The sequence below is a fragment of the Lingula anatina genome, chromosome 1 (genome assembly GCF_051362555.1).
Source record: "Lingula anatina isolate TDL-2025a chromosome 1, LinAna3.0, whole genome shotgun sequence".
NCBI classification, from domain to species: domain Eukaryota; kingdom Metazoa; phylum Brachiopoda; class Lingulata; order Lingulida; family Lingulidae; genus Lingula; species Lingula anatina.
In genome coordinates, this window is record NC_141767.1 from 7,551,423 (window position 1) to 7,577,956 (window position 26,534).

Genomic DNA, 26,534 nt, shown 5'->3' on the forward strand with positions numbered 1-26,534 from the left:
ACGAACAATTGTTTTTGTTGCAAATTGCATTCTTTTGTTTGCATATAAACCCACCCTCTTCAGTCTTTACACAACTGTACTTTGTATGTACGAGGAATAGGTCAATAAATCGATTTGGTTAGAGTTCATTTATCTCTCTGATTGCGGCAGATGTGAGAAACGGAAGTGAAGTCCGCCATGTTCCGATGACAAATTCTCCTTGATGAACACTGACAGATTTTCGATTTTTTCTTCCGAGAAATTTAAGAACCGACTGAGATTGACAGGATTTTTCATGAGACTGTTCTTCTTTTATAGGTGAGTTGCATATGTCAATATTTATGTAAGACCTTAATGAAATATTAAGTTGATCTGCTGTAAATATTACTGAGAGTCGAACGATTATTGACAAGTGACATCACCAGGGTCATTAGAATAAGCTTGCCTATGAAAGTAAAATAAAGGTCATTTACCTGTTTAACTGCTCATTCCAGCGACTTAGTGATTATTTGAACGCATTTCTAGAAGCATGATATGGATCAATTTCATACTTTATATTTTTTTGGTATTAATTTCCCAAATTCCGAGATTTTTTTCTGGTAATTTGATTGTCTTGCTTCATAGTATTTTGAGTCATAGCTAGACTAACACAGTAGAACAATGGTTTCATGATTTGAATTTCGTTATCCAATGGAGTCTTATTCCCATAGTTCAACTATTAGATTTGAATGACAATTACATATATTTGGAAAGGTTTCTGTACAGTTATCCACATGTAATATGTACTGTATATAGATCTTCAAAACAAATACTGTACTTGTAATTAGTCACATGTCTCACGTATGAATGATAAATTGCAAATGTACAGTAAGTTGACCTTTTAAATGTGAAATTGTTGTGCTGCAGGACAATTTATTCCCTGTTTATAAATTTGTATTTCCCAACTTACCCAGAAGACTGACAGGTTAACTATGATATTGATGCTTCGTTGTTAAGAGTGAATAAAAAAGAAGAGAAAGCTGTAAAAGTCTTGAATTTACACGTGAAGCGAGCATGGATTTCCAGCAGTGCATTATACCACTAGTTTCTTAAAGGACTAAAAAAAATCCAAATTATTCCCTTGTTCTGCCCAAAAATAGCTTGAAAAATACACCTTCAAATTTGTGGGCCGGTGGAAATGGACTATTTGTCTGTCCCTCTAGTTTGTTAATGTTTGCTATATAACGTATAGTAGTCAGTTGCATTGCATAATCATAATTCAAATGTATGGATACAGCTGCACATGCAACTGCATACTTATTCAGTGAGTTGCTGAAAACGTCCAAGGATTATATACAGTACTGAGAGAAAACAGAAAATATCAATTCAAATATAACTTTTCAGGAAATATGAAATGATGTCCTTTGGTATTTCTCTAAGTTATACTAACAGTTTGAAGATCTATGTGGTGGCATTTGGTTGGGTTTTATGGCAAAAAAAAATGACTTAAAATGCATCATTAAATATAAGACTATCATAGGTCGACGCTAGCATAGCAAGGTTTAATAAATGTAGTGTATTTGTCTCAAGCAAATAACATGTCAATTTATGACTTGAGGACAGCGGATCTCTTAAATACCCAGTAGTTCATTTACTGATATGTGTTATCTGTCTTAGTTCATATATAAATAACTTAAAAGGAACATTGAGGTATTTGCACAACTTAGGGTTTCAGACCAGCTTATAAAAACGTACATATCTGCCAAATAGTAGACTTTTTATTTTGATGCTTGTTCTTAATTCATTCCTTTTACTGTATGTTATGAAGAAACCCTGTTGTTTAAATCAGATCTTTTATTCTAAAAAAAAAAAAAAGCCAGGTTTATAAGGCACATGTGATTAGTGTGGTAGTTAAACTTGGACAGGTTGATAAACTTACTTACAATTTGCATTTTTCAATGAACTGTGGTGAAAGAATTATGAACTGCTCTCTCTAGATATATATGTAAGCTTTAGATTATCAAGGAAATATTCTTGATAGCATTATATCAAAATATAATATTACACTTTAACATGTATTTTGATTATTTTGATAACTTCATTTATATTTTTATGCAACAAATTTGCTGAGGCTCTCACCTTAAGAAATTACATTATTTTTGTTAGGCAATTCTTAGGCTAAAGACTGATAATTGTGGTTATTTGTTATTGATTGAGGTAGGCTAAAGCAGTTGTGTCTGGCTCTGACATTGAAAATTGACACCTTGAAGGGTGCTTAATATTCAATGAGACTTTAGTGTAGCATCTGCAAGAACTAAATCAGACTAAATGACCAGAGTAAGTCAATGTCATGCTTTGACCTTTGCTATCCACAGGTAAACCTAAAGAAAATATTTCATGTAATATGATGTTATTGACCTATTATCAATCAATTTAGCAGTGCTTTGTAGACGAAATGCTTTCCGTTTAATTTCTCTTTCAGATAAAGGTCAGTGTAGGAAAAGTTGTTCGCGATCTCTTGCGAAAAATATCTTAAAGCATTTTTTTATTCTTATTTTAGGTGAAATAAAATATCTAAATGGAACAGGTGGAAAAAACTAGCCTGGAAACAGAGGAAATTGAGGATGGAGGAACATTGAAGAGAAAGAAACTGAAAGAAAAGCAAGAAGATAATTCAGAAGAAGAAGAAGAGAACGACGACTCAGCCAGTCATATGGAAACAGAAAAGCCTGCTCAGGATGGTGAAGAGGACTGTTCAGATCATGCTGTTCCAGAGGAAGATAAAGCCATGACTAATATTGATGGTGTAGAACTTTCTGAAGGAGCACCAGGAGGGGAAGATAACAGTGACCCTGTTTTAAACATGTCTGTCTCTGTTATTGAGACAGACAACACATCTGAGGACTTAACAGAGACTGATAATTTAAGCATGGTAGTGAATATCAGTAGCTCTCGGAGAGCTAGTGACGTCAGTAATGTGTCCTTTCCAAATTTCCAGTTAGAAGATGCAGGGAATGCAGAGGGCGAGGACCAGGATGTAGACTGCGATGTCGATCCAGAGACTCCCTATCAGCAAGATGGTGACGACTACCAACCCGAGGACTATGACGTGGATTGCGATATGCCACTTGAGCTGGGCCCAGATACTGCAGGATGTTTAAGTATGCATGAAAGCAAATTGGATTACACTGATCAGATTAAGGAGAGAATAGATAAGAGGAAACACAAGGTCAACACCTCTGAGGAAATTCAAGGAGATTCCAATAAGATTAAAAGTGGTGATGTACTGCCAGGAAACAAGAAAATGGAGTCATTTCAGCAGCCTTTAGAAGGGGTCCATTTTCATGATAGACTGCACGACAATGAAATTAAAATAGATGGAAATAGTTCCAGTGATTTGGCTGACCTTGGTGTCAAGAGAAGAAACCCAGGCCATTATAATAAGACAACACACAGTGAAGCAGACGGTGGCTCAGATTTTTCTGCTGCTGCTGCAGTAAATGCCAATTATAATGGTATTCAAAAACGCAACAGTGCAGAAGTGAGGAATAATATCCCAGATGTCAGTGAAGTAAAGAGTTATGACATAGACACTGTCACTGATATGAAATCTGTGAGTTCCAATGTACTGCCTAGAATGAAGAAGAAGTCTCCAGGTTTAGCTCGCCGCATTGCAGATAAAGAGATATTGGATAGAGACACCTCCAGTTCTGAGAGAGAAACAGATCTAGATGTTTCTCTGAGAATGCATAGGAATATAAAATCTAATTTACCATCCAAGACTAATGGAGCAGAAAAGCATGTTGAAATTGAAACTTATGATAATGTTCACAGTACAAATGGTGCAATACATGGAACTGAGGGGATCAAATACCTTGATATCAAGGATTCAAAAGACCCTACAAATGACATTGCAAATGAATATGATTATGTAAAATTTATGCGTGTGCAACCTGGCAGCTCTTATGTTGGGATGAGGCTGGCCTATTCTACATCAGATAAGCCAAATGGCAGTAGCAGGGACAGTTTGACAAACATAGGTGGTGACATTACCCCAGAGAGCCAAATGACACCCAAAAGAACTCCCCATCTATCCCATGGTAATGGCACCAGTTTTAACCCCAAATTATTAGAGGAGAATTTGACTGAGATTCCTCTGAATTCTGACAGTTCCCAGACTGAAGGCAAGTACTTGTCTTTGTCTCCAGAAAACACAGAGTGTGACAGTGCAGAGGTGGAGAGCATCTGTTCAGACAGTGGCCTGGCCACCAACCTCATGCCCTCGGTGGAAGACGGCCTCTCTAGCAGCCAGCCCAGTGACAGCGATGATGGCCCGGCAGACAAAGACATAGAAAACCCTATAGATATTTTGCAGTCTAAGCAAAGGGCTGAGGCAGAACAGTTTTTAAAGTCCACAAGTACGCATGGTGTGAGCGACTCTCCCCAACACCCTCTTCCCACAGTAACTAGTAGATCAGCGGGACGCAGTGTGGCACAGCTTGACTTATCTTCCTACACACTGGATCCTCTGATGATGAAGCAGTATGAGCAAGATAAACCCAATGATGTGAGCCAGGCCCTACATGATATCACCGTGGCCATAAAGAAGAGCAAGAGTATGCCACTTAAAGCCCCATATCATAAAACAAATGGTGGAGAAAGCTCTGAAAGCCAAGAAGAACCAGTATGGGTAATGAGGTAATATATTATGAAATTTTCTGATCAAAGCAATTTTTATGTGCAATATCATGCTTGTCAGAGCAGTATTGAATAGATGATCAATGTCCGTTTGTAATGAAAGAAGTGCCATGTCTATTTTGTTCTTTATTGATTTTAAAGACCAATCTTTGCACTTCTGTGTATTTACCCACCATCTTTCCTAGATCATCAATATCATTAGTCTTTTTTTATAGACAGACGTGGTGTTTCCAATGTGAAGTGCATCACTTCCCATCATGTTCCAGATCAGCTGTGTCAAAAAAAAAAAAAAGAAAAAAAAAATTGAAATGACGTGTGCGGGACACTGCTGCCATTACTCCCCATCAATCCAGTTTATATTTGAATTTCTTTGTTGAACTATGGGTGCATTCAAAGTTAATTTATCCTACTAGATACTGCGCACTAAGACCCCATTTCCATAGATTTTAGATCGATCTATCCCTGTGGGGAGTCTCACTAGATTACTGTCAGCTTAGCCAGCTTAAGCGTCTGTCCCGCCTACCGAAAGCTGTAAGGGGGTAATTAACTATGGTGCACGCTCGGCTTAGCGTGAACCCCCAGGGAGTTAGGTCGATCTAAATCTTAATCCCTGGATCGATCTAAATCTCTGGGAATACATCCTAACTCCATGGACACTCTCACTGATTGCAATCAGATTAACAGGCCTCCCCCTGGTGTTGAGTAGAGTACACAAAACTGGTGATTATAAGGGATATGTTGAAACAAAAGGTGTGTTAATCAGATTGCACCCAGTGAGAGGCCCCTTGGAATTAGTGGACAGTAGCTAGTATGATAGATTCATTGGGAACGCACCCTATGATGCTTCTTTATATGCAGAAACAGAAATGGATAAGGTAATTGTAAATGAAATTACTGTTTTCTTTTTAGGGATAGTTATACAAAAAAGGTGCAGCGCCAGGAACAAATGCAGAAAATGCGTCAAGAGATGGAACATCTGCAAGAGCAAGAATTAAGAAGCAGAGAAGAAGAAAAAGGTCTGTACAGATGTATATTAGTATTGAGAAATTATAGGCAATTTTTGACAGATGCTGTACTGTCATATACTAGTACATGAATGTTTTAAAGGCCTTGCCTTCTCATAGGATTTAGATGAGTTGATAGTAACATGAATTGATTTTTCTATTTTAAGAAAAATAGTGTTACAAAACAGATATTTCAATTCGGAAATATTTTGTGACTGGCATTTGGCACATTAGTGGGATTATAAATGTGAATATAAAATTGGAACATTGAAGCTGGTATAATTTAATAGCTCTCAGATAAATATTAAGTTGTGTAAAAAAAGTGAAACAATGAGTATCCTTTAGGAAGGTGTGGGGCATGATTCATAAGTATTACTTTTAAAAATTATGTTACCAGTCATTAAGTTGATTAGGTTTGTCAAAGACTGGCATGGCAATGTAATTCTATTTGAATTGTTGTTGCAGTGTTTAAATTAGAAGAAGAAGAAGACAAATTGTTACAGGACAAGTACAGCCACGGGCAGGAACCAAAAGGTAGAATATTGCAACATTGAGTAGTGCCACCATTGTGGCTAGTAGAACTGAAAAACCAAAATTGAGAGCAGGGTTTATATTGTACATTGTCATCAACAAACAGTAGCAATCTGATACGGATGCATGGTTGTGTGTGCATTATGTTTGCATGTCCTTTTGAAATGTTAGAAATGAATGTTATATAAATAGCTAATCAGATGCCCACTAACTGCATTCTCAGCATTGGTTGAATGAGTATTGAGTGTACATTACAAGGGGAAAAATTCATAGAATCCATATAAGGTATTGTCAAGAATCTTGTGTGATGTTTCAGGTAACGATACATAATGATTGTTTAATTCTTTGAATAGCGTGGATTTAATGGTATTTTTGTCTCCTTAACTAGTTCTAAATATGTGCTGAATCATTTGGTTTTTACTACTGTTATGAGTAATTTGAAAGACTTGGATTTCTGATATTCAATTACCAGATAGCCAAGCCTCCAATTGTGAAGGTAATCTTATGGACATCGAAGTTGTAAAGACCTTTGTTTGTTGTTGCCAGTCCTCACATGATGTCTGTGTCTGATGTTTAACAGAATGATATGTATTGTGAAGAAAAATGGGCTTGCTGTGATATATTTGTCCCACATGTCCAACTTAAATGTTCGCAGTATCTGTCTTCATTGTTGGTTTGATATTTAGCTGTATAAATTCAGGTTTAAAAAAGCCTCAAATACCCACTGCAGTAAGGCAAAATGTTTTTATCATAAAATATCAGTTAAAGCTAAAAAAATAAACTTCATGATTGACTCAGCTTTAATGTAAGCAGTTCTCAAGCATGTAACAGTATCTGTGGTGAAGACTGTGTGATTATTTGCATTAAGTTGTCCAATTATCAGTCTGTAGGTTTTGCTGAATTGTTCTATTGTTTAGTGTTTTTTGTGGCAGAGTAAATCATTCCCTAGGCACCCTTCTTATTTACAGTGTGACAGTTTCAATCATTCATGCAGATTGCATTTTTGTCTGTCATATCACAGTATCTATTTCCATTTTCCACAATGCTTCCACGTTCAGTTATCATAATCAAAGGAGTAATGATGTAAAATATCTGATTTGAGATAACGCCATTGGTAATCAAACAGTTCCTAGTTTTACTTACCCCCCCCCCCCCCCCTCCCTGCGCACTGAAAACATATTTTGCAGATTTACTTTCTTTTTGTAAATTCCCCTGACAGGGTTATTTCATTTTCACTACTAAGATAAAAAGTGTAAAAAAAAACTTGTTAATTACTTGTTTACCAGCTTGCATGTTGTTTACTAACTTGTTATGAGTTTACATGTTTTATTAATGTGAATTGTTAATGTTTCATGATATTAAATGCAACCGTGCTGTTATTTTCTTTCTTTTTTTTTATTAAAAATGTTGCAATTTGTAATTACTTAATGCCTGTAAGTGTTTATTGTTTTGCATTTATTATTTTTCTGTTTAAATCTTTAAATCATGAGCATGATATTGATCCAGCCATGATAGGAACTATACATACATGTATGTTGAGTCTAGCACCACTTTGCTTCACAAGCAGCAACCTGGTAGCTATGTAGACCCAACAAGATGTGTTGACTTGACATATACTGCAGACAACTGAAGTTGTTTTTGGCAAAAACATCTTTGTTTTACTACATGAGCTTTGCATGTTACTTTCAGAATACATTTACTAATGCTTATTTCCTGCATGCTGTTTGTAGGTTATTGTAGTGATGATGAATATGAAGAGCATGACAGAGATATTGCAAAGTCATTTTTTCAACGTAAAAAGAAGTATGCATCTGTGCCTGTTGAAGATACTTCTGACACTGCATATGTGCGCCCAGACTCCTATGTTAAAAGTAGTTATAGTGGTGGAAATGTGGGTAACTCTCATTCACTGTCATCACATGGAAGCCTGAGAAATCAAAAGGCACTAGGACAGAGCAGTTACAGCAGGCCACAAACTTTTCAAGATTCGCCACAATCCAGGAAAGTTAGTGGTCGACGAATAGCTAACCACAAACGTAACAGTTATTCGTGTGACGAGGAAAGTGAGGGCAGTCAGGACAGTCTGGAGTCTGGTGGGCCGCGGGGCGGTGCATACACCAAGCATGAAGAGAGAGGTATCTAACTTCCTCTGTGTAAGCCTACTGTGGCATCTTGTGGTGGCAGCAATCTCTTTCATTATTCTCAGCTCTATTTCACCTCACTGCACGGCATTTGTCACACGCCGAGTCTCCATGCACTTCACTTTTCTGCAAGTGGAAAGTTTCCAAATGTTCTTTGGGATAATCACAGGTTTTTTTGGTGCAGATTTCTCTGATTGTTTATAAAGAACATGCGTTTTGTAACCTCCGTTCATGCATACTTTCCTCCCACAATCTTGCTTTTCTAAATAACATGCATGAACAAACTTACTGATAATCATGTCTTTTTATTGAGCATGGAATGATATTTGAAGTGTACTAACAGATTTTTTGCTTCCCTCTTTATGCATGCATGCTTGTTTGCGTGTCTCTTTTCTGTTTAAACAGGTTATAAGTGTTGTTATATTGCAAATTTAATGTTAAAGTGAGCATTTTTTTTTCAAATTTTTCCTTTTGTTAGAAATTTATATGCCCCTGGACTAAGTTTAGGGGTATAATGGATTTTGATTATCAGTCTGTGTGATTATAGCCAAAAATGTAGAACCAGGAATCATTATAACTGATATTATAAAGATAATACTTTTTGTCACATTCATTCTAAATATAACCTGAAGCATTGCTGTTAGGGTGAAGGACAAATCAGCAAATGCTACCATTTAAAATTAGATTTCTGAGGTTTTTCACATGGACTTCTTTTTAATTTGAACTTCCTTCGTTTAATTTGCACATTTTCTACCATTCTGGTGATGGGTTTTACTTCCACAACACATATTTATATCTTTCATTCTTGCTTACAGTATAAGTGGATGTGGGCAAAAGTGGCAAAATTCTTGTAGCGTTTCTTAATATGATATGTAACGTTATCATGTCTGACCACTCTGTTTCCTAATTTATCATGTGTATTTTCATATGTAGTAAGTTGTCAATTTTTTTCAATCATAAAAAATAATAAAGATGTCAGTTAAAATATGGTTCTTTTCTATCATTTACCCAGTAATATCTAAATAATTATTTAAATTTAGCTGTCTGAAATGTAATTACAAAATTTACACATTTGTCATTCGGTTTCCTAAAGATGTTAAATTAAGTTTGACCTATTATCAGACACAGATACAGATGAGGAGACAGACCAGCTTCTTGATAAACAATATACAAAGGATACCCATGTGGACATCCCTGAACTAAATGATGCTCCAGCCACTAGACAGGTACAAGTAGCCTATGGCTGCAGACACTGGCATATGCTTGTATGCATGATAATATAGAAAAATATGCACGGATAAAGAGGAGAGCAAAAGTTGAATTTAGAGAGAATGGAATTAGCTTCGGGTGTTTCTGCTGTATTGGTGAATTTAAACCAAGTATAAAAGCAAATTCAAGGCAAGATTTCTGTGCATTTAAATACCACAAGTGCAGACTTGTATAATTGTGTCACTGATTCAGTACTATACATGAAAACATAATTTAGTTTAGGTCTTGCATGGCGGTAACAACAAACCACAAATTTAATTGATTCTTCAATACAAAGAGTGAAGTTTTTGAAGCAGTGTGTCATTGTCAGCTATATTCAGATATATATTAGTCACTTTTTCCTCATGCTACTAATACTGTTGATCACCTGTTATTTGATATTTTCCAGGCAAACAAGTTACGAGCCAAAGAAGGTGAGCAGGAATCATGTAAGCTATCCATTTTAATACTTAATATCGATGTAACTCATTGTTGTGCTACTCCAAGCACATTTGGTGCTTTTGATGTTGTGGTCTTCTTTGCAAAATAGGTGAGTTAGATCATTTTAGATTATTTAGAATTATGGAAATGAATTTATTTCATTTAATTTGCAAAGCTTTGTCGTTATGGTGTTCAAAATTCATTAAGGAATGTTTTTGTACAGTAGTTCTGATGATGTTTTTTTACTGTTATTTCATCTTGAGAATGATTCTCTATTTATAAGTTATTAGCCACTGCCTTTTAAAAGGATACATGCAATTTTCTCTGCAATATACAATTGCTGCCCTTATTGATATTATCTTTCGCAATGCACACTATCTAACTGAGCTTTTATCAGCAGATATTTGCATGCTTTTGAACTGGGGTTAAAATAAATCAGTTTTATATTCAGGCTTTGTGGACATTAATTATGTACAGAGGCTTCAGTGGATGCACAGACATCTTACCTTTGCCTGTGTTTTTAACATTATTAATACTGAGTTCCTTTTCACTTCTTTCTAGCTTGCTGTCATTCTGTTCACTGAGACATTATTAAGTAAAACATTTTTTGGTCTAAAGCTATTTCAAAATTTGAGCACAGCATTTGTTAAGAAATTAAAAGATTAAAAAGTTCAAAACATGAAATACGATCAGCCAATCCAACACTGACATCCTTCTTTTTATTTGTATAGCATTTTAAGGCAGAAATGTTTTGCTTGTGAAATTAAATCCTCAATATGTTTGGAGGAAACCTTTTTTATGAATAAAAATTGAAAAAAACTTGAACATAGTAGGCTGTTTCAAATTTATAGTTTTGAAAGTGGGCAGATAAATGTTCCTGAAAATTGATGAACAGTTTTCAGCCAGAAGCATAACGGCTCTTTCTTCAAACCCTATATAAAGCTTTGCTATAGTTGGTCTACTTTATTGTGAATATATCTGTCTTCTGTCAGTACCAAAACTAACTTTAATGTTGATATTTTTCTTAAGAAATCATGACTCTTGACAATTTAAACAAGTCTAAGAAAAGTAGAACTAATTGGACTAGATTAAATTATATCGGAAATAGAGCAACTTTTGCCAACATGACAGTACTCAGAATTTAATCCTAAATAATGCTACTCATTAGAAAGAATATTTAAAATTTGAGGTAGTTATCTGCATGCATTTTTTCCTTTTCATTCATTGTTTATGAGTATTATGCTTTTTTATAACATAACAAACTTGATTTCTTTGATTTCCCACAACCTAATATTTAACATTGTGGTGAGTACTCCATATTTACCTGATGATGGTGGTTAAGTGTGGTAGAGGTGCTTTGGGGACGTGGAGTGAGTTGTGATGAAGGTGCTGGTAGTAATGTATTTTGTCTGGTGGAAATATTATGACTCCTCCGTGTTACGGCTTTAGACCTCTCTCTCTCTCTTTATCCAGTCTTCTGCTCTGCGAGGGGAAAAGTAGGAAAGAAATATCTATATTCAGACTGTGACACTTTGTATTATACTTTGGAGAGTATAATGGTAATGTTGTATATTGCCACCAAAAGCCTTTGTCTAGGTACCCATTGCTAATGCCCAATATTTCTTGAAATTGGTGCATACTTAAAAACTTAAAGATGAGGAATGCTTCTAACTCTTAAAAGATGAGCATAGTTGATGTTTTTGAATGTTTTCATTTAAACAAATATAAATGTGTTGCTCTTGTATTTCGCTTTTACATCATCTTTCCCTGAGAGCAATATTTTTCCTTGTTTGCTTTTATTCTCTCCAATGGGAAGTTTATATTTGTAAATTCATCATACTTTCACTTTTCTTTTTTGCTAGTCTTTGTTTCAGTTCCTTTGTTATTTAAAAGTTTTACCATTGCTTCTTGTTTTTTTGTATATTTGGTGAAGATTTGTTTATTCCTCTTGGGCAGCTTTTATATGTTAGTTGTATTGCTGGTATTTACAATAATAGTAGTTGTTGGAGAATGAATTTCAACTAAATTTAAGTCTTTTCATACCAAAGTACTGACAATGGTCTTGGGTTCAGTGTTCCTCAGTAAAAAAGCTTGTAGATAGATTTTAATACCCAAGTAATGATTGCTTTCTCTTTATGGAATCTTGCTACTTGCTTTAACTGGGCATATTAGGGTGTTTACGTTTAATGGAAAATCCAAATATGTAATAAAACTCAAATGGTTCTTGTTTCTTTGTGCTACAGGCTAAATATTATATTAAGCATAACCGATACCAAGCACTAGGTTTACACAGGGGTATGACCTAACAACATAAATGATTAAATAAAAAAGATAACATGTCTGATTGTCTTCAATTCCTCACTGACCACATTATGTTTGCAGTGACTGTCTATGATCCTGAACAACCTACAGTTTTGATAGAGGGGGTTCTGTTTAGAGCCCTGTACCTGGGCTCCACCCAGCTCATCTCCGAGGGCACGCCCTCCAAGGCCATGAGGATGATGCAAGCCCAGGAGGCTGTGGGGAGAATAAAGGTGAGAGCTGTGATCTTTTTGTGTAAGATTATTTGTGATATTTGATTGTGATGCTTAATAGAATGTAGCAACAGATTGTGTTTTTGTATTTTAATGGACATTTTATATGCATGGTTTGTAAAGTGATATAGAATATGACATTTATTTTACAATGCTATATGTTTGGTTTGTGGCTAATTATAGTTAAGATATCTTTCATGGCATTGTGCAAGATCACATCCGTTATTATGTGATTAGAAGTTCAAGATGTTTGTTCATGTTAAAGAAATTTGGATAGATCAGTCACCCTAAGGACCGCATAACAAGTCCACTTACAGAGTCCCTATTTAAACATCTTTCCAAAATATTTATTGGACTAACATTTTCTCTCTTATTTAGATTTATTATTTCATCTTCACCAGTGTTGTGGTTTTTTCTTTTACATAAACAACTAGAATGCATTACGGTAAAGTCTTGAAAATTTCGTCGCTTAAAAATTAATTAATATTTTTAATTGTGTAAATCCGACTAATTTTTCAAAATTACCTCTCCCCGACTCCTGGGTATGACGAAATTTTCAAAAATCCGGCCTTTGGGCTTTTATCCTTAGCGACTGTTATCTTTGACCCTCCTATATTGTGGGATATTTAAAACTACTTCCTAAGTCGTTTTCTGGTGGTAAATAATAATATATTTATTACTGCATCTCGATTAAGTTAAATTTAACTTACTGTACCCGAAAATGTGTTGAGAATTATCTTCTCGGTAAGAAACATACCTCCTGATAGAGGAGAAGGATCAAGATAAGCTTAATTGCCTCCTTGCATTATAACCTGGCCGCGACATATTTGAAAAAAATTATGCACTTGGCAACGTTTGTTGCATGCAGGGCTTTTCCCAGGATTGAATGTCAGGCCTTCTAAAAGTACCATCTGTAACTTCCTAAAAATTTACAGGGAGTTAAAATAATTGCTCCCGCAGACGATCTTCCGCAATTTAAGTCTCTTGAACTTATATGAAAACTGAACGATCTCCCGATGATGATATGAAAATTGCCTTTTCGTCTCGCTCGGATCGCGAACGATCTCCCTCTGACGATCTTACGCGAACAAAGTCCTGGCGATATATTACGCAAACGATTCTTCGCCGAAGATACATGTATGCCGTGAGCGGGGAAGGGGGGGGGGGGTTAAAGATGAAATTAAAAATATATATTATTTATAATATTCAAAGGGGAGGGGGGGTTAAAATAATGATCTCCCGCTGACGATCGTTTGCAAACTAAGTTCCTTGAACTAATATGAAAACTGCATTTTATTATTGCTTACATCGCTAACAATCTCCCGACGATGATATGAAAATTGCCTTTACGTCAAGCTAGGATCGCGAACGATCTCCCTCTGATATGATCTTACGCGAACAAAGTCCTGAGGATATTACGCGAACGATTCTCCGCCGAATATATACCGTGAGCGGGGGAGGGGGGCTGTTTAAAGATAAAATGAAAAAGGTATTTTTTAAATCCAAAGTGTGTGTGTCTGGGGTCTGGGGGGGGGGGGGGAGAGTGAAATAATGATCTCTCGCTGACGATCTTCCGTTAACGAAGTTCCCTAAATCCCTTGAACTAATATAAAAATTGCATTTCATTCTTGCTTACATCGCAAACGATCCCGCGATGATTATCTTACGCGAACGATTCTCCGCCGAAGATATGCCATGAGCGGGGAAGGGGGGGGGGGGGGGTTAAGATAAAATGAAAATGTATATATTATTTATTAAATTCAAAGGGGGGGGGGGTTAGAATAGTGATCTCCCGCTGACGATCTTTTGCAAACTAAGTTCCTTGCACTAATTTGAAAATTGCATTTCATTCTTGCTTACATCGCGAACGATCTCCCGATGATGACATGAAAATTGCCTTTTCGTCTCGCTCGGATCGCAAACGATCTCCCGCTGATGATCTTACGCGAACGGAGTCTGCTATAAATATGAAAATTTTCTTCTTGTCTCGTTTGGATCGCGAACGATCTGTTGACAATATTACGCGAAAGATTCTCTGCTGAAGCTATGAAAATTGCCATCTCGTCCCATTCGCATTGCGAACGATCTCCATGGATGAGCCAGGTAATTGTTAAATGGTCCTAAATTGAACATGGACATGAATAGAAGTGACGGGTACATTTCCCTTCGAGATAATATCTTTATTTTTCATTGTGTCTTCCTCATTAAGGACAGCCGCCGATAACAATAACGGCGTTACAAATGACAAAGCCGCGGCCTGTGACTTTTATTTGCCGGCTTGATAACGCACCTTGAGCCAGGTAATAGTAATGAAACTATTTAGACAAAAGGCCGATGTTCCCGCAATTAAGAACGGGGATTCACATCTTAACCACTTATATTGTGAGTAACCGCTCGCAGGGGCGCACTATTGTTCCTATCTCCCATTGAGAGTGTTATCGGCAATGATATCCTGATCGTATTATTGTCTTGAATCAACTGACGCATTACCTTCATGTTTGAGCTGGACAACGCGGCCATATTTGGTGACGAACTTTTCAAAAATTATTGAGTACCTCATTTTCAAGGTCGACGAAGTTTTCAAGGGGAAAAAAATTACCTCGGCGGAAAATCGTCTGCCGACGAAATTTTCAAGAACGACGAAATTTTCAAGACTTTACCGTATGTCACATGTGAAACAGTTGGCTTGGTTGATAGTTTTGCTTTTTATATATATATATATATTGAATTTCCTAAATAAACACAACCTAGGTCTGAATAAGCATTTCTGTAAAATAATCTCTCTGTCATCTCTGTCATTTGGTTACGTAAGTCTTAAAATGGTTTAAGTCGATGAAATCATATTGAAATAATACTCAATGATTTTACCCAATATGTACACATGTAATGAATGTTGGGATCATACCTGGCCTTGTACATGGAATTGCCTTTTTTTTTTCTTCTCTGTACAATGTCTGGTACATGTAAATGAATGGAGTTGTGTAATGAGTCGTGTTTTGTTATGTACAGACACTGTTGTGCCTGTATGTTTCACCATCACCAGTCTGCCAGCTTTCCTGACAACACATTAACTTGAATATGATATTTTTAATTAATCAAGTGCCATATTTGTTTGGAGTCAACTATAACCTTTTGATGAATCATAGAGGAGATCAGGATTATCATGTTATCGGCAATTCTAAGTAGTTTGTTCTAGCTTTACATTTGTAAGTATTTTAGAGATATTCTTTGAAATTCACCAGAACAAGTCACAGTTTTTCACTGTACTTCTGAGTGTTTACTAATGCTATCTCTTCTTTCTTTGCTGACCATACTCAAATCTGCTAAGGCTTCGGTAAGTCTGAGGGTTAAAAAGCAATGGAGAATATGTTTGGATCACTGTCTGTGGATTTTTGTGCCCACTTTTCAATAAGAAATTGTCAACTCAGCTTTTTGTCCTTCTACAATCTGATACATGATTGGAATGATGATGCATGTGTTAAAACCTAAATCTAAGTTGTCTGAGATATTTTTGATAATAGTAAGTTGAATGTGCATGTCAATGATTTCTATAAAATTGATGTGGCTGTGTATTTGCTGTACAGCTTATTGTCTCATTTAAACTAGTAGTTTCTTTTCTTTTCTTGTTAGTGGCCAGTGCATTCCCGTGATTGTGTCTAAAGTTTCCACATGGTCAAATATTTTGTGAAATTGTCACGAGTGCTAAATTGCTTTAAGTGGCTCTCCCAACTCATAATTGCAACTCATATCCAGAGAGGTTTTTTTTTCCAAATCCAATATCGAAGTCAAAAGGATGCAGGATAACTATTTATTTGCAGTCTAAAGGGAAGGGAAATGACACTTCCTTTTGATGTTCAATTATTATGGCCTTTATCATTTACCCAGTCTATATGGCCATTGCCCAATCATCATACATTCTACAGTTGTGCCGACTTTTCAAACACAGTATGCTGAAATTTTGTTACTTAATACAACGCATGAATTGGGTAAAGATATTTAATGTAGGGTAAGAAATATTTTTCTCAGTATGTCTGTATTATTAAGTAAGAGTTGTGAGGCAAGTAAATAGGACATTAGCAAGAAACCAGGATTTATTATGGTTTAATCTGAAAAAAGGAATAGACTTGAACATATCCCTTTTTTCAGATGTTTTGTTTTCATTAAATTGAAAACCTCTTGTATCTTTTCTCATTTTATGTACAGTCACAGTGTGTCTGTTTATAAAGGGATCCCAGCGTCTTTTGTCACAGTTGTTATCTTTGCTGCCTTACATTCTGTTGCAGTCTTTGTTTGGATTTACCAAATAACACTGCTATTTGATCTGAAACTTAGGATACCTTGATAGACTTCCATGGGCCTGCATAAGAGAAAAAAGTGTGTCTGTGTAGATAAGCCAACAAAGCATCTTAACCCTCATCCACAAGGAAATGGAACCCTACGTAAAACCTGAAATGGCGTAATGAAAATGTGACTCCCCCTATGAAACTTTGACTCCCCCCCCCCCCCCCAAAAAAAAAGTTTGCAGGTAAAACTTTTCATGAAAAAAAAAAAAAATTAAAGATTTGTATTTTACCACCCAAGGAATCCCCTATGAAAAAGCTATTTATATGATATTTGATTATCATTCTGACATCTTTTCTTTGAGGATACTTTATGAAGAATATATTGAAAGTATTTGAAAATTTGATGGTAAAAAATTGGGTGAAAAAAAAACACATGAAAAATAAGAAAAATTAAGGATTTGTATTCTAACACCCAATGACTCCCCTATAAAAAAGCTATTTATTTGATATTTGATGATAATTAGTACCACCAGCGTGTACGCTGGCGGTACTCATGGTTTTAGTCCCGACCCGTCTCGTACAGCTCCGCCGGCTCCGCCGGCTCCTGCGGCTCCGCAGGATGACGTGGGATACAAGTCACCGTTACCGCTTCTCCTCCTAGACCGCAAGGACCTGTGTCCCCATCTCTTGGATTTAGGTCACATATAATCTCAACTTGAACACCCAGGTTTTTTGTCTCAGTTGGTGCATTGGCCTGGGCGTGACGCTCGTTGAAACGCACCCTTGTCAAAATTTTTGAAAATTCAATGCTAAATATCTCCCAAACCAATGGAATTATGGGAAAAATTTCTACAGATGGCTGACCGAAAGGCATATGTGAGGATTTCAAATATGCCCTTGGATTTGACCTTTGACCTTTATTTCAAGGTCAAATGGGCCAAAATTTTCTAAAAATTGGAAATTTTTGCAAGAAAATTTTTATTTCAGCCAATTTTCAGAAACTAAACAGATCTTACCTATAATATTATGGGCAGGTGTTACCCTTAGGGTCATCTTTCATTTTTGTGAGTTTGGGGTCAATCGGTGCATTTTCATGGTAGCAGCAGCTATTAGATGTCGAAACTGAAAACTCTCTCTAATTCTGGTACTGTTAATGCTAGAGACCTCTTGTTTTATGCATTTTGTAGAACTTGTCAAGGGCAACACTGGGGGGTGGTGTCTATTTTTTTGTTTTCAATACGGCTAAGGCATTGCACTATATCAAAAAGTTCAACATCCTAAATTCAGTGGTGAAAATAAAATGTGAAATACTCAAAAATTAGCAGAGATATGCCCATAGTTACTTTTGAACTTGAATAGGAAGTCATATACTGGTAATATAACTGTGACCTTGAAATTGACCTTTGACCTACTTTTCATGATGAAATGCACTTTGCAAGTTTTCTGATCTTTATATCTCCAAAACTGGCAAAGCTACGCCCATGGTTACTATTGAACTTGAATAGGAAGTCATATAATGGCAATCTAACTGTGATCCTGAAATTGACATCTGACCTAATTTTCACCATGAACTGAACTTTCAAATTTTCCAGCCCTTATATCTCCAAAACTGGCAGAGGTACATCCATAGTTACTGTTGAACTTGAGTGGGAAGTCATATACTGGTAATCTAACTGTGACCTTGAAATTGACCTTTGACCTACTTTTCACCATTAACTGAACTTTGAAAAAATTCTCTCCCTTATATCTCAAAAACTGGCAGAGATAAGCCCATAGTTACTATTGAATCTAAATAGGAAGTCTTATACTGGCAATCTAACTGTGACCTTGAAATTGACCTTTGACCTACTTTTTATGATGAACTGTACTTTGCATGTTTTCTGACCTTTACATTTCCAAAATTGGCAAGGAAATGCCCATAGTTACTATTGAACTTGAATAGAAAGTCATGTACTGTGACCTTGAAATTGACCTACTTTTTCATCATGAACTGAACTTTGCATATTTTTGTGCCCCTCACATCTTCAAAACAAGCAGAGATATGCCCAGTGTTGCCCCTAGGTTTTCTCTTTTCTCAGCATATATGCAACACTGATAACTCATTTCAAGGAAAAGCAATAGGCCTATTGTCCAGAAAATCACAGGAGTGATCAATGTTAGGAAAATACAGGCCAATTGGAAAATCCGCTTGATTGAACCATTTTTATGTTATATTTTTTTCGATTTTTTTTTCATACTTTGAGAATTCTTGTTTATTGCATAGAGCTTGTCAAGGACAAGACTGGTTGTGGTGTCCCTTTTTGGGGGGGTTTCCATTCGAATGCTCTTACTCCAGCTGGTGGTACAATATCCGGAGGCGGTATCGCCTCTCTAATCCTCTAGTTCTGACATCTTTTCTTTTAGGATACTTTATGAAGAATATATTGAAAATAATTGAAAGTTTGAATGGTAAAATACTGGGTGAAAATAATTTACGAAATTCTTCATTTTCATATGCATGGGATTTGGACTCCTATGGACTCCTATTATATTTGCTGTTGTTTTTCTCATTTTTCCCAAAGTTGAATGAAAAATGGGGATTGATGATTTTAAATGGATAATAAATTTGCATTCTTGTACCCATAGGATTTTGACTCCCTATAGTCTTTCAAATATTTCCAATATAATCTTCATAAAGTAAAAGTTAAAGAAAGGTGTTGAAATGATCATCAAATATTAAATAGATAGCTTTTTCACAGGGGAGTCACTGGGTGATAAAATGCACATTTTTAATTTTCTTATTTTTCATGTTTTTTTTTTTTTTAGTTTTTTCACCCAATACTTTACCATCAAACTTTCAAATATTTCCAATATAATCTTCATAAAGTAAATTTAAAGGAAAGATGTAGAAATGATCATCCAATATCAAATAAATAGCTTTTTCATAAGGGAGACAATGGGCAGTAAAGTGCACATTTTTAATTTTCTTATTTTTCATGAAAATTTTCACCTGCAAACTAAAAAGTGCCAATGTATCCTCCATTTTACATACTACAAGATCACAGTCATATACTCAAATAAAATAAGATTTATGAAGTTTTGTGGAGGGGGAGTCAAATTTTCATGGGGGGAGTCAGATTTTCATTATGAAAATCTGACTGGGGGAGTCAGATTTTCATGGGAGTCAGATTTTCATGTTACAACGGTCCTTTGCTCGCTTTACCTCCACCTGGGTGAGTATACACTGTGTATGGAACATGCGGAAAATCATTTTTTTATGTAATAATGATAGATTTAAACTGATATCTGCATATCAGGTGACCAAGGTGACTGATTACTCATAAATAATAATTCCTCCAGGTCTTGAATCTTTCACAGGCAGATTTCATTGACCATACTGATAGTCATAGCACACATGATATTGCTTGTGTAAAGCATTTGATAGCAAAGATATTTGAGGTTACATAGACTTATTTATCCCATGTGGAAGTAAAATTATCAAGGGACTGGGCCTCAGAGGCCCGGTTTCCAGGAAATGGGACTAACTTTTGGAAAAGTTAATTTCTACATTTGGTGTAAATTATTTCAAAACTAATTATTAATCCATTGATGGGGTATAAGTTGCTTGAGGATTACATGAAAGGACCAGGCTCAAAACCTCATGCGAACGAAGAGAGAGCAAAAGATACATGGGTCCGGGCCTGCGAGGCCCCTGAAAGGTGATTGAGGGTTAACCAAGTTGCCATCATGCTTTCTATCAAGTCTGTCTTATAAAGCATTAACCGTCCTTTATTGGGCACACTTTGGTTCATTCTTCATACTATACTGTTACGCCTTCCTGGCCAAGTGCTTTTATGAAGGTACAAAAAAACACAATACTCACTGGTGTAAGTCACTAATTCAAGACCCAAAGAACCAACAGGGAGCCGTAAGAGTCAAAGAAGACCAAAAAGCGCTAAGAGAAGCCGTAAGAGACCCCAAAGAGACCGATTTATTTCAAGTCACACCTTATATACATGTTCAGATAGTACACGTGTACCAATCAGAACCAATTATACAACGAACAGTTTTACCTTTAAGTTACCAATCACAGGAGAGATTCAAACTTGCACACCAGACTATACTTTACTTGTAGAGACATCTACCAGTAGCAATATAAAACAATCTCAACTAACACAATACGTCACAATACTTATATATGAATTTTTCACTGATGAGCCAGTTTTAACTTTAAAATCTAGCATGAAATAGTCTTGCCTGATGGATATATGTGCAGATTTTTTGATAACTGTCTGTACATATGCCAGCTCTGCTGTCTGTTTTTAAAATTATTTTGGCAGATAAAGAATGGGCATTATACATAAGTTGTTTTCATTAAAAGTAGATTAACATATTACCATATTGCTCTAAAATAGAGAACAGAAAGTCAATACTTTCATCACAGTTGTTTTTTCTTTAATCAGTACATGCAATATGATTTCATAAATTGTTAAATGTTCGATTAAGTAGGAATTTTTGCCCTCAGTCTGTACAGATATATGTATATACTTTTTTTTTTAACACCGAGACAACGTAATGCAGGCTCTCTTCCCTTAGCACTTGTTTTCTTTTCAATAAGCTAAAATTTAGGAATTTTTTGTTATTCTGTAACCTTTATGATGGCTGTTTATTTTCCAGCTTTACTGTCTAGTTCTGCAATATTTTTAATCAGAATTGCTCAGACCTTATTTAGCTCATTTGTTTCTTTAAATAGTTTTTTGTTATAGAAAGTAGGTATAAGTGGACAGTACATATTCACCTGTATGTGTCTGATAGACAAATAGGAGTGTAAAGGATGTTGCTAGTCTTGTTGATAGTCATACTCCTTTTCTTTGTCTTATATCCTTATTAAATTTGTGAAGGCTCTTTTTCTACTGAAAAATATGTATGTGGAATTATTTTATCATTGTAAAGCTTGGTTCAGATCATATTGGTTTATATTTTTATTCAGTTTTTAAAACCCTATTTGTATTATGTAAGCAAGAAAAATCCATTCATAACCAAATATCCGTATACAGGATTTGTATTGGAATAGGTAACAGGTAGTTTTGCATCCATGTTAGTGTTTTTATGACTTTATTTTTTGTTTTGATATTTATGCATGCTACTACATACTTGTATTTACTGTATAGTGCTATTAACAGGATATTGTATTCTTATAAACTAGTGAAACCTTTTTATTTGTAAATGACATATTAACAATACCTTATGGAATTCTTTTACAGGAGATATTGTTTACTATCAGTATCTTCTTTACACAGAAAATATAATGTTCAATATTGATTTAAAAGGCTGAAGATATAAATTTGAAGGTAGCCATATGTTTATTGTCAGTATAGTTGTCTTCAGATTTGAAGGCCTTAATTACTGCATGGTTTTAGAATATATGTATATGTTAAGTTACATATTAGGTTTTGGTGGGCTATTTGGATTGAAGGTTTAGTTTTGAAGTTTTGCATATATATTTTAGTAAATTTGAAGTTGATTTTTAAAATTAATTCAATATGGATACTGTTTATAATGGTCATGTGATTTCTTTTCTTTCTTTTTAACATAGGCAATGGGTTCTATACACTTTGGTAAAAAATACAAGGTACAAATCACACAATTCAGACAAGCATTTTATACTTTAGGATTTCATAAGACTCCCCATTCTTTGATCACATTTCAGCTGAATCCCACAGCCTGACTTTTTGGGAAAATAAGAAAATGATTTTCCTTGAATCTGAATAATGCATCATAAAGATTCTCTGTATTGTTTTTGTTAACCTTTACACGTTATCTGTTTATATGTAGTCTAAGGAGGGTTGTTTGGTCTATTAATCTAGGCCCCAGCAGGGGAGAACCAGCCTAGCACAGCAGTTGACTTGTTTGTGTCCACAGAGAAAATTATGGTGCTTAATACGGATCTTAAGGTAAGTTTTTTTTTCTAATACCTGTGGTTGATTTCTAAGATGAATAATATGATCATAATTCTACAATAATAATAATAATAATAATAATAATAATAATAATAAGTGTTAAAGTAACATTAGAAAAAAACATTGTGAGGATATCTTGCATTAAGACTACACTGCCAATAAGTCTGTCAAGGACCAGATAGGTAGAGTATATTCTATGTACATAAAATATTTTGAATAACTTTTATTTACTTAAGGAAATCATGATGGACCATGCTCTCCGTACCATATCCTACATTGCTGACATAGATGACATTGTGGTCATCATGGCCCGTAGGCGCCTTATTACAAGTCCTGGGGATGAACTGTTACGCAAAAAGAAACAAGCCAAAATTCTGTGCCATGTGTTTCATTCAGATGAGGTAAGTTGGCATGGTTTTGATGTAAATTATGTGATAATTCTCTGTGGACCAAAATTTTATTTGTTCATCTCTCCAGAGAATACTAGTTTTTCTGTATTTATTTATTTATTTATTTATTTATTTATTTATTTATTTATTTATTTTGATAGTCTTTTTATCTTAAACCAATTTTTTTGTAGTTTTGTTGTTGTTGTTGTATTGCCGTGAAAGATTAAAATTTATTGCAGAGCAGTGTAGATAGTGCAGTGGTATGCTGAAGTTCAATGAGAAATAATATGCACAGCAGATATGTAGGGCAATGTTATACATAGTAATTGGATAAATTTTGTATGTCTCCAGATTATCCTGATGTCCATATTTGAACATGCCATTATGCCTACATCTAGTTTTGCTTGTATATGTTGGTGCTAATTATCTCCTGTTGATTGACAGTGCATCTTTTCATTAAACAAAATTCAAAGACGGCATCAGTATAAATCCTCCTAAGGGAACATAATCCTAGCACTTTAAGTAAAGATAATTTGACAACAAGAGAGTTGAAATATCATCTGGGTGAGGTGGCTTTAGACAGCTAATATGATACATGCATTTGTATAAGACAAACCTTCTTTATATGGGTTAGAGGTTTATTATCAGATAATTATATACTATATTTATGGATAAAAATTTTTACCCATGGTTTACTTACATTAATTGATTGTGGCAAGTTGTATTCCATACAGAAAAGCTATTCAGTATGAAAGCCAGAGAAAGCTAAAAAGATAAACTGTTCCAGGCCCAGCTTATTGCCCAGTCCATTGGTCAAGCCTTCCAGGTGGCTTACTTGGAATTCCTGAAGGCCAATGGTATTGATGACCCAGGCCTCCTGAAGGAGATGGACTACCAAGATGTCCTGAACCAGCAAGAAATATATGGAGAGGAACTAGCCATGTTTACTAATAGAGACAAACAGAAGGAGGTAAGTGTTTTGAAGGGCAAATTGTTTGGTAATTGAATCAGCACAGTAATTGTGTTTTTGTTTGTTGTTTGGATGAAAACATAAATTCCTTGTAACTCTAATTTGTTTTTTAATTCTCTCCCTGTCTTTCTCTTAACTCTCCAGAACACTGTAAATCTCATCAGGGTCACATTTTACAAGGCATCTAAAACTGACAAATGTACAAAAAACCTTTATCACTTTAAATATTAAGGAAGAATTGTAGATTGGATAACTACACCTGTAATTATGCCTTGCATTTTACACTAAGAAGTTTGAAGGCAAAGAAATATCAATATTTATGCTTTGGTAAAAGAACTGTAATATACAACCAATGCCAATATCATTTAAAAAAAAAAAAGAAGAAAAAAAAAACTTTCAGGCTGAGATTTTTTTTTCAAGAATAATCTGATCAAATCTACTTTCAAACTTGACCTGCATTTAAAAAATACCAAAAAAAATGACAACAAAAAGTTTACGTTTTGCAAGTAACCCCTGCAAGTTTCAGCTAAATAAGAGATGCCATCTGGATGACATCTTGTCAACAAGGCCGAAATTTAAAAAAATCAAGAAAGAAAGAGAAAAGAATAATCATATCATGAACAATAAAATGTCCTAAATTTTAATATTCTGAGGCAATGAGTAGTCACCACAAGTCTGAAGCAAAACAGCAACATCTTTCCATTCATTGTTTAAGAAAAGAAAATGTCTCTGACTTTGGTTTCGGGTCTCACTTCAGCTCCGACTTCAGCAACACAGATGCTGGTGATGTGAATACATACAAACACTACTCCTAGTTTCGATGCGACAGGTCACTGGACGATGTCGTATTTCGATATAATCGATGTAAATGGATTTTCCGCCAGGACAATTATTTTTTCCCCATCGAAAAGATCGAAGAATTACCGTATAATTTGTAAGATTTGGTGCTGCATACACTTTACTTAGTTACTTAACAGTACATAGTTAATTACTTACCTTAGCAGTATACAAGTGGATTCTTGATGACATTAAATCTCTTTGTGTTATATAAATATATAACTGATAAAACATAAATAAATGAATAATTTTTTCATTTCTGTGATCTGTAATGTTTTAGGTCATTGTTCCCAAACTGAAGAGTGAAATCCTGGGTATAGTGATAGTGGAGTCAGGCTGGGGATCTATGGTGCCCACCGTGGTGATAGCCAACATGGCTGCCAACGGCCCTGCAGCCAGATGTGGACAACTTAATATTGGAGACCAGATCATATCCATTAATGGTGTCAGCTTAGTGGGATTACCTTTGTCATCTTGTCAGAATTATATTAAGGTAAGTCTCATATCGCGGTCAGTTTTTCATATTTTGCCAACTATTAATCATTCTTTCAGTTTTTCTTTTTGGTCAGCTATTTTTGTCTCGTTTTATACTTTTGCTCATAGAATCCATAACTTTTGTTTAAATTTTTGTATGTTAATTAGGCAATGTTGATATCAGAAACCAGTGAAACTTTTTCACCTTATTTTGCAATATACAAACTAAAAGCTACAACCACAGTATAATTACTAGATTATCGATCTCATCTTAAAATTTCAGGCATTAAAATCACAGACAGTGGTCAAGCTGACCGTAGTGTCCTGCCCACCAGTGGTGGAAGTGAGAATCAAAAGACCTGATGTCAAGTACCAGCTGGGGTTCAGTGTCCAAAATGGAGTTGTAAGTTGAAAGACATCCAATACCATGAATAACAAGATGATATAAATCAGTTACAAAACAACATGATGAATAATAAATTTAAATGCTTCAGTGCCCTAGTTTGTAATCAGGATAGCTGTACCTCTTTTTTGGCAGAACATAAAGATCATGGTTGAAGTACTTATCCTCTCCCTCTTCCACCCAAACGCCATACATTTGTCTGTTTCCTCTGACTTAAACTATGTGCATTTTTCTCCTCTACACAAATAGATCTGCAGTTTGCTCCGGGGTGGCATAGCTGAGCGGGGAGGAGTTCGAGTTGGCCATCGTATCATAGAAATCAATGGAGAGAGTGTGGTAGCTGTGCCACATGAGAAGATTGTCACCCTGCTGGCAAATGCTATAGGAGAGGTAGGCAAACCTTTTCTTTTTATGGACAGATGCTGTGTGTAATCATGTAATTGTCACCTTTTTATGTTAGTTTTTGATGGTGGTTTAAATTTGAAGCTTCAGTTTTCTTAATTGTAAATATTGAAAGGGTAATTTCTCAAAATGTTGAAGGATGCTTTATGATAATAATCAAGAGCATGTATATTTTGCTCAATTATCTAAAAGCTGTTATAACTACAGGCTTGTCATCTTGGGTCATACCAATTATGTAAGTGCTTTATATTTTTATTGAACTAACAACATAAAAAATGACTT

The 26,534-nt window shown here is 35.3% G+C and overlaps 1 protein-coding gene across 4 annotated transcripts in view; it reads left to right on the forward strand.

The window, feature by feature from the left end:
* The first annotated feature begins 47 nt into the window (after positions 1-47).
* Positions 48-26,534, forward strand: part of LOC106151607 (uncharacterized) — a 28,199-nt gene continuing 1,712 nt past the window's right edge. Inside the window, exons 1-14 of one of the 4 annotated variants that reach the window (XM_013524946.2) lie at positions 48-297; positions 2,519-4,656; positions 5,566-5,672; positions 6,126-6,194; positions 7,922-8,326; positions 9,455-9,558; positions 9,990-10,029; positions 12,404-12,555; positions 22,685-22,771; positions 23,014-23,178; positions 23,954-24,136; positions 25,254-25,466; positions 25,731-25,850; positions 26,100-26,240. In XM_013524946.2, coding sequence (XP_013380400.2) covers positions 2,537-4,656; positions 5,566-5,672; positions 6,126-6,194; positions 7,922-8,326; positions 9,455-9,558; positions 9,990-10,029; positions 12,404-12,555; positions 22,685-22,771; positions 23,014-23,178; positions 23,954-24,136; positions 25,254-25,466; positions 25,731-25,850; positions 26,100-26,240 — 3,906 coding nt within the window. In that variant the 5' untranslated portion in view covers positions 48-297; positions 2,519-2,536. The remainder of the gene's footprint in view (positions 298-2,518; positions 4,657-5,565; positions 5,673-6,125; positions 6,195-7,921; positions 8,327-9,454; positions 9,559-9,989; positions 10,030-12,403; positions 12,556-22,684; positions 22,772-23,013; positions 23,179-23,953; positions 24,137-25,253; positions 25,467-25,730; positions 25,851-26,099; positions 26,241-26,534) is intronic. The other 3 variants (XM_086999984.1, XM_086999985.1, XM_086999986.1) reach the window with 3 other exon arrangements.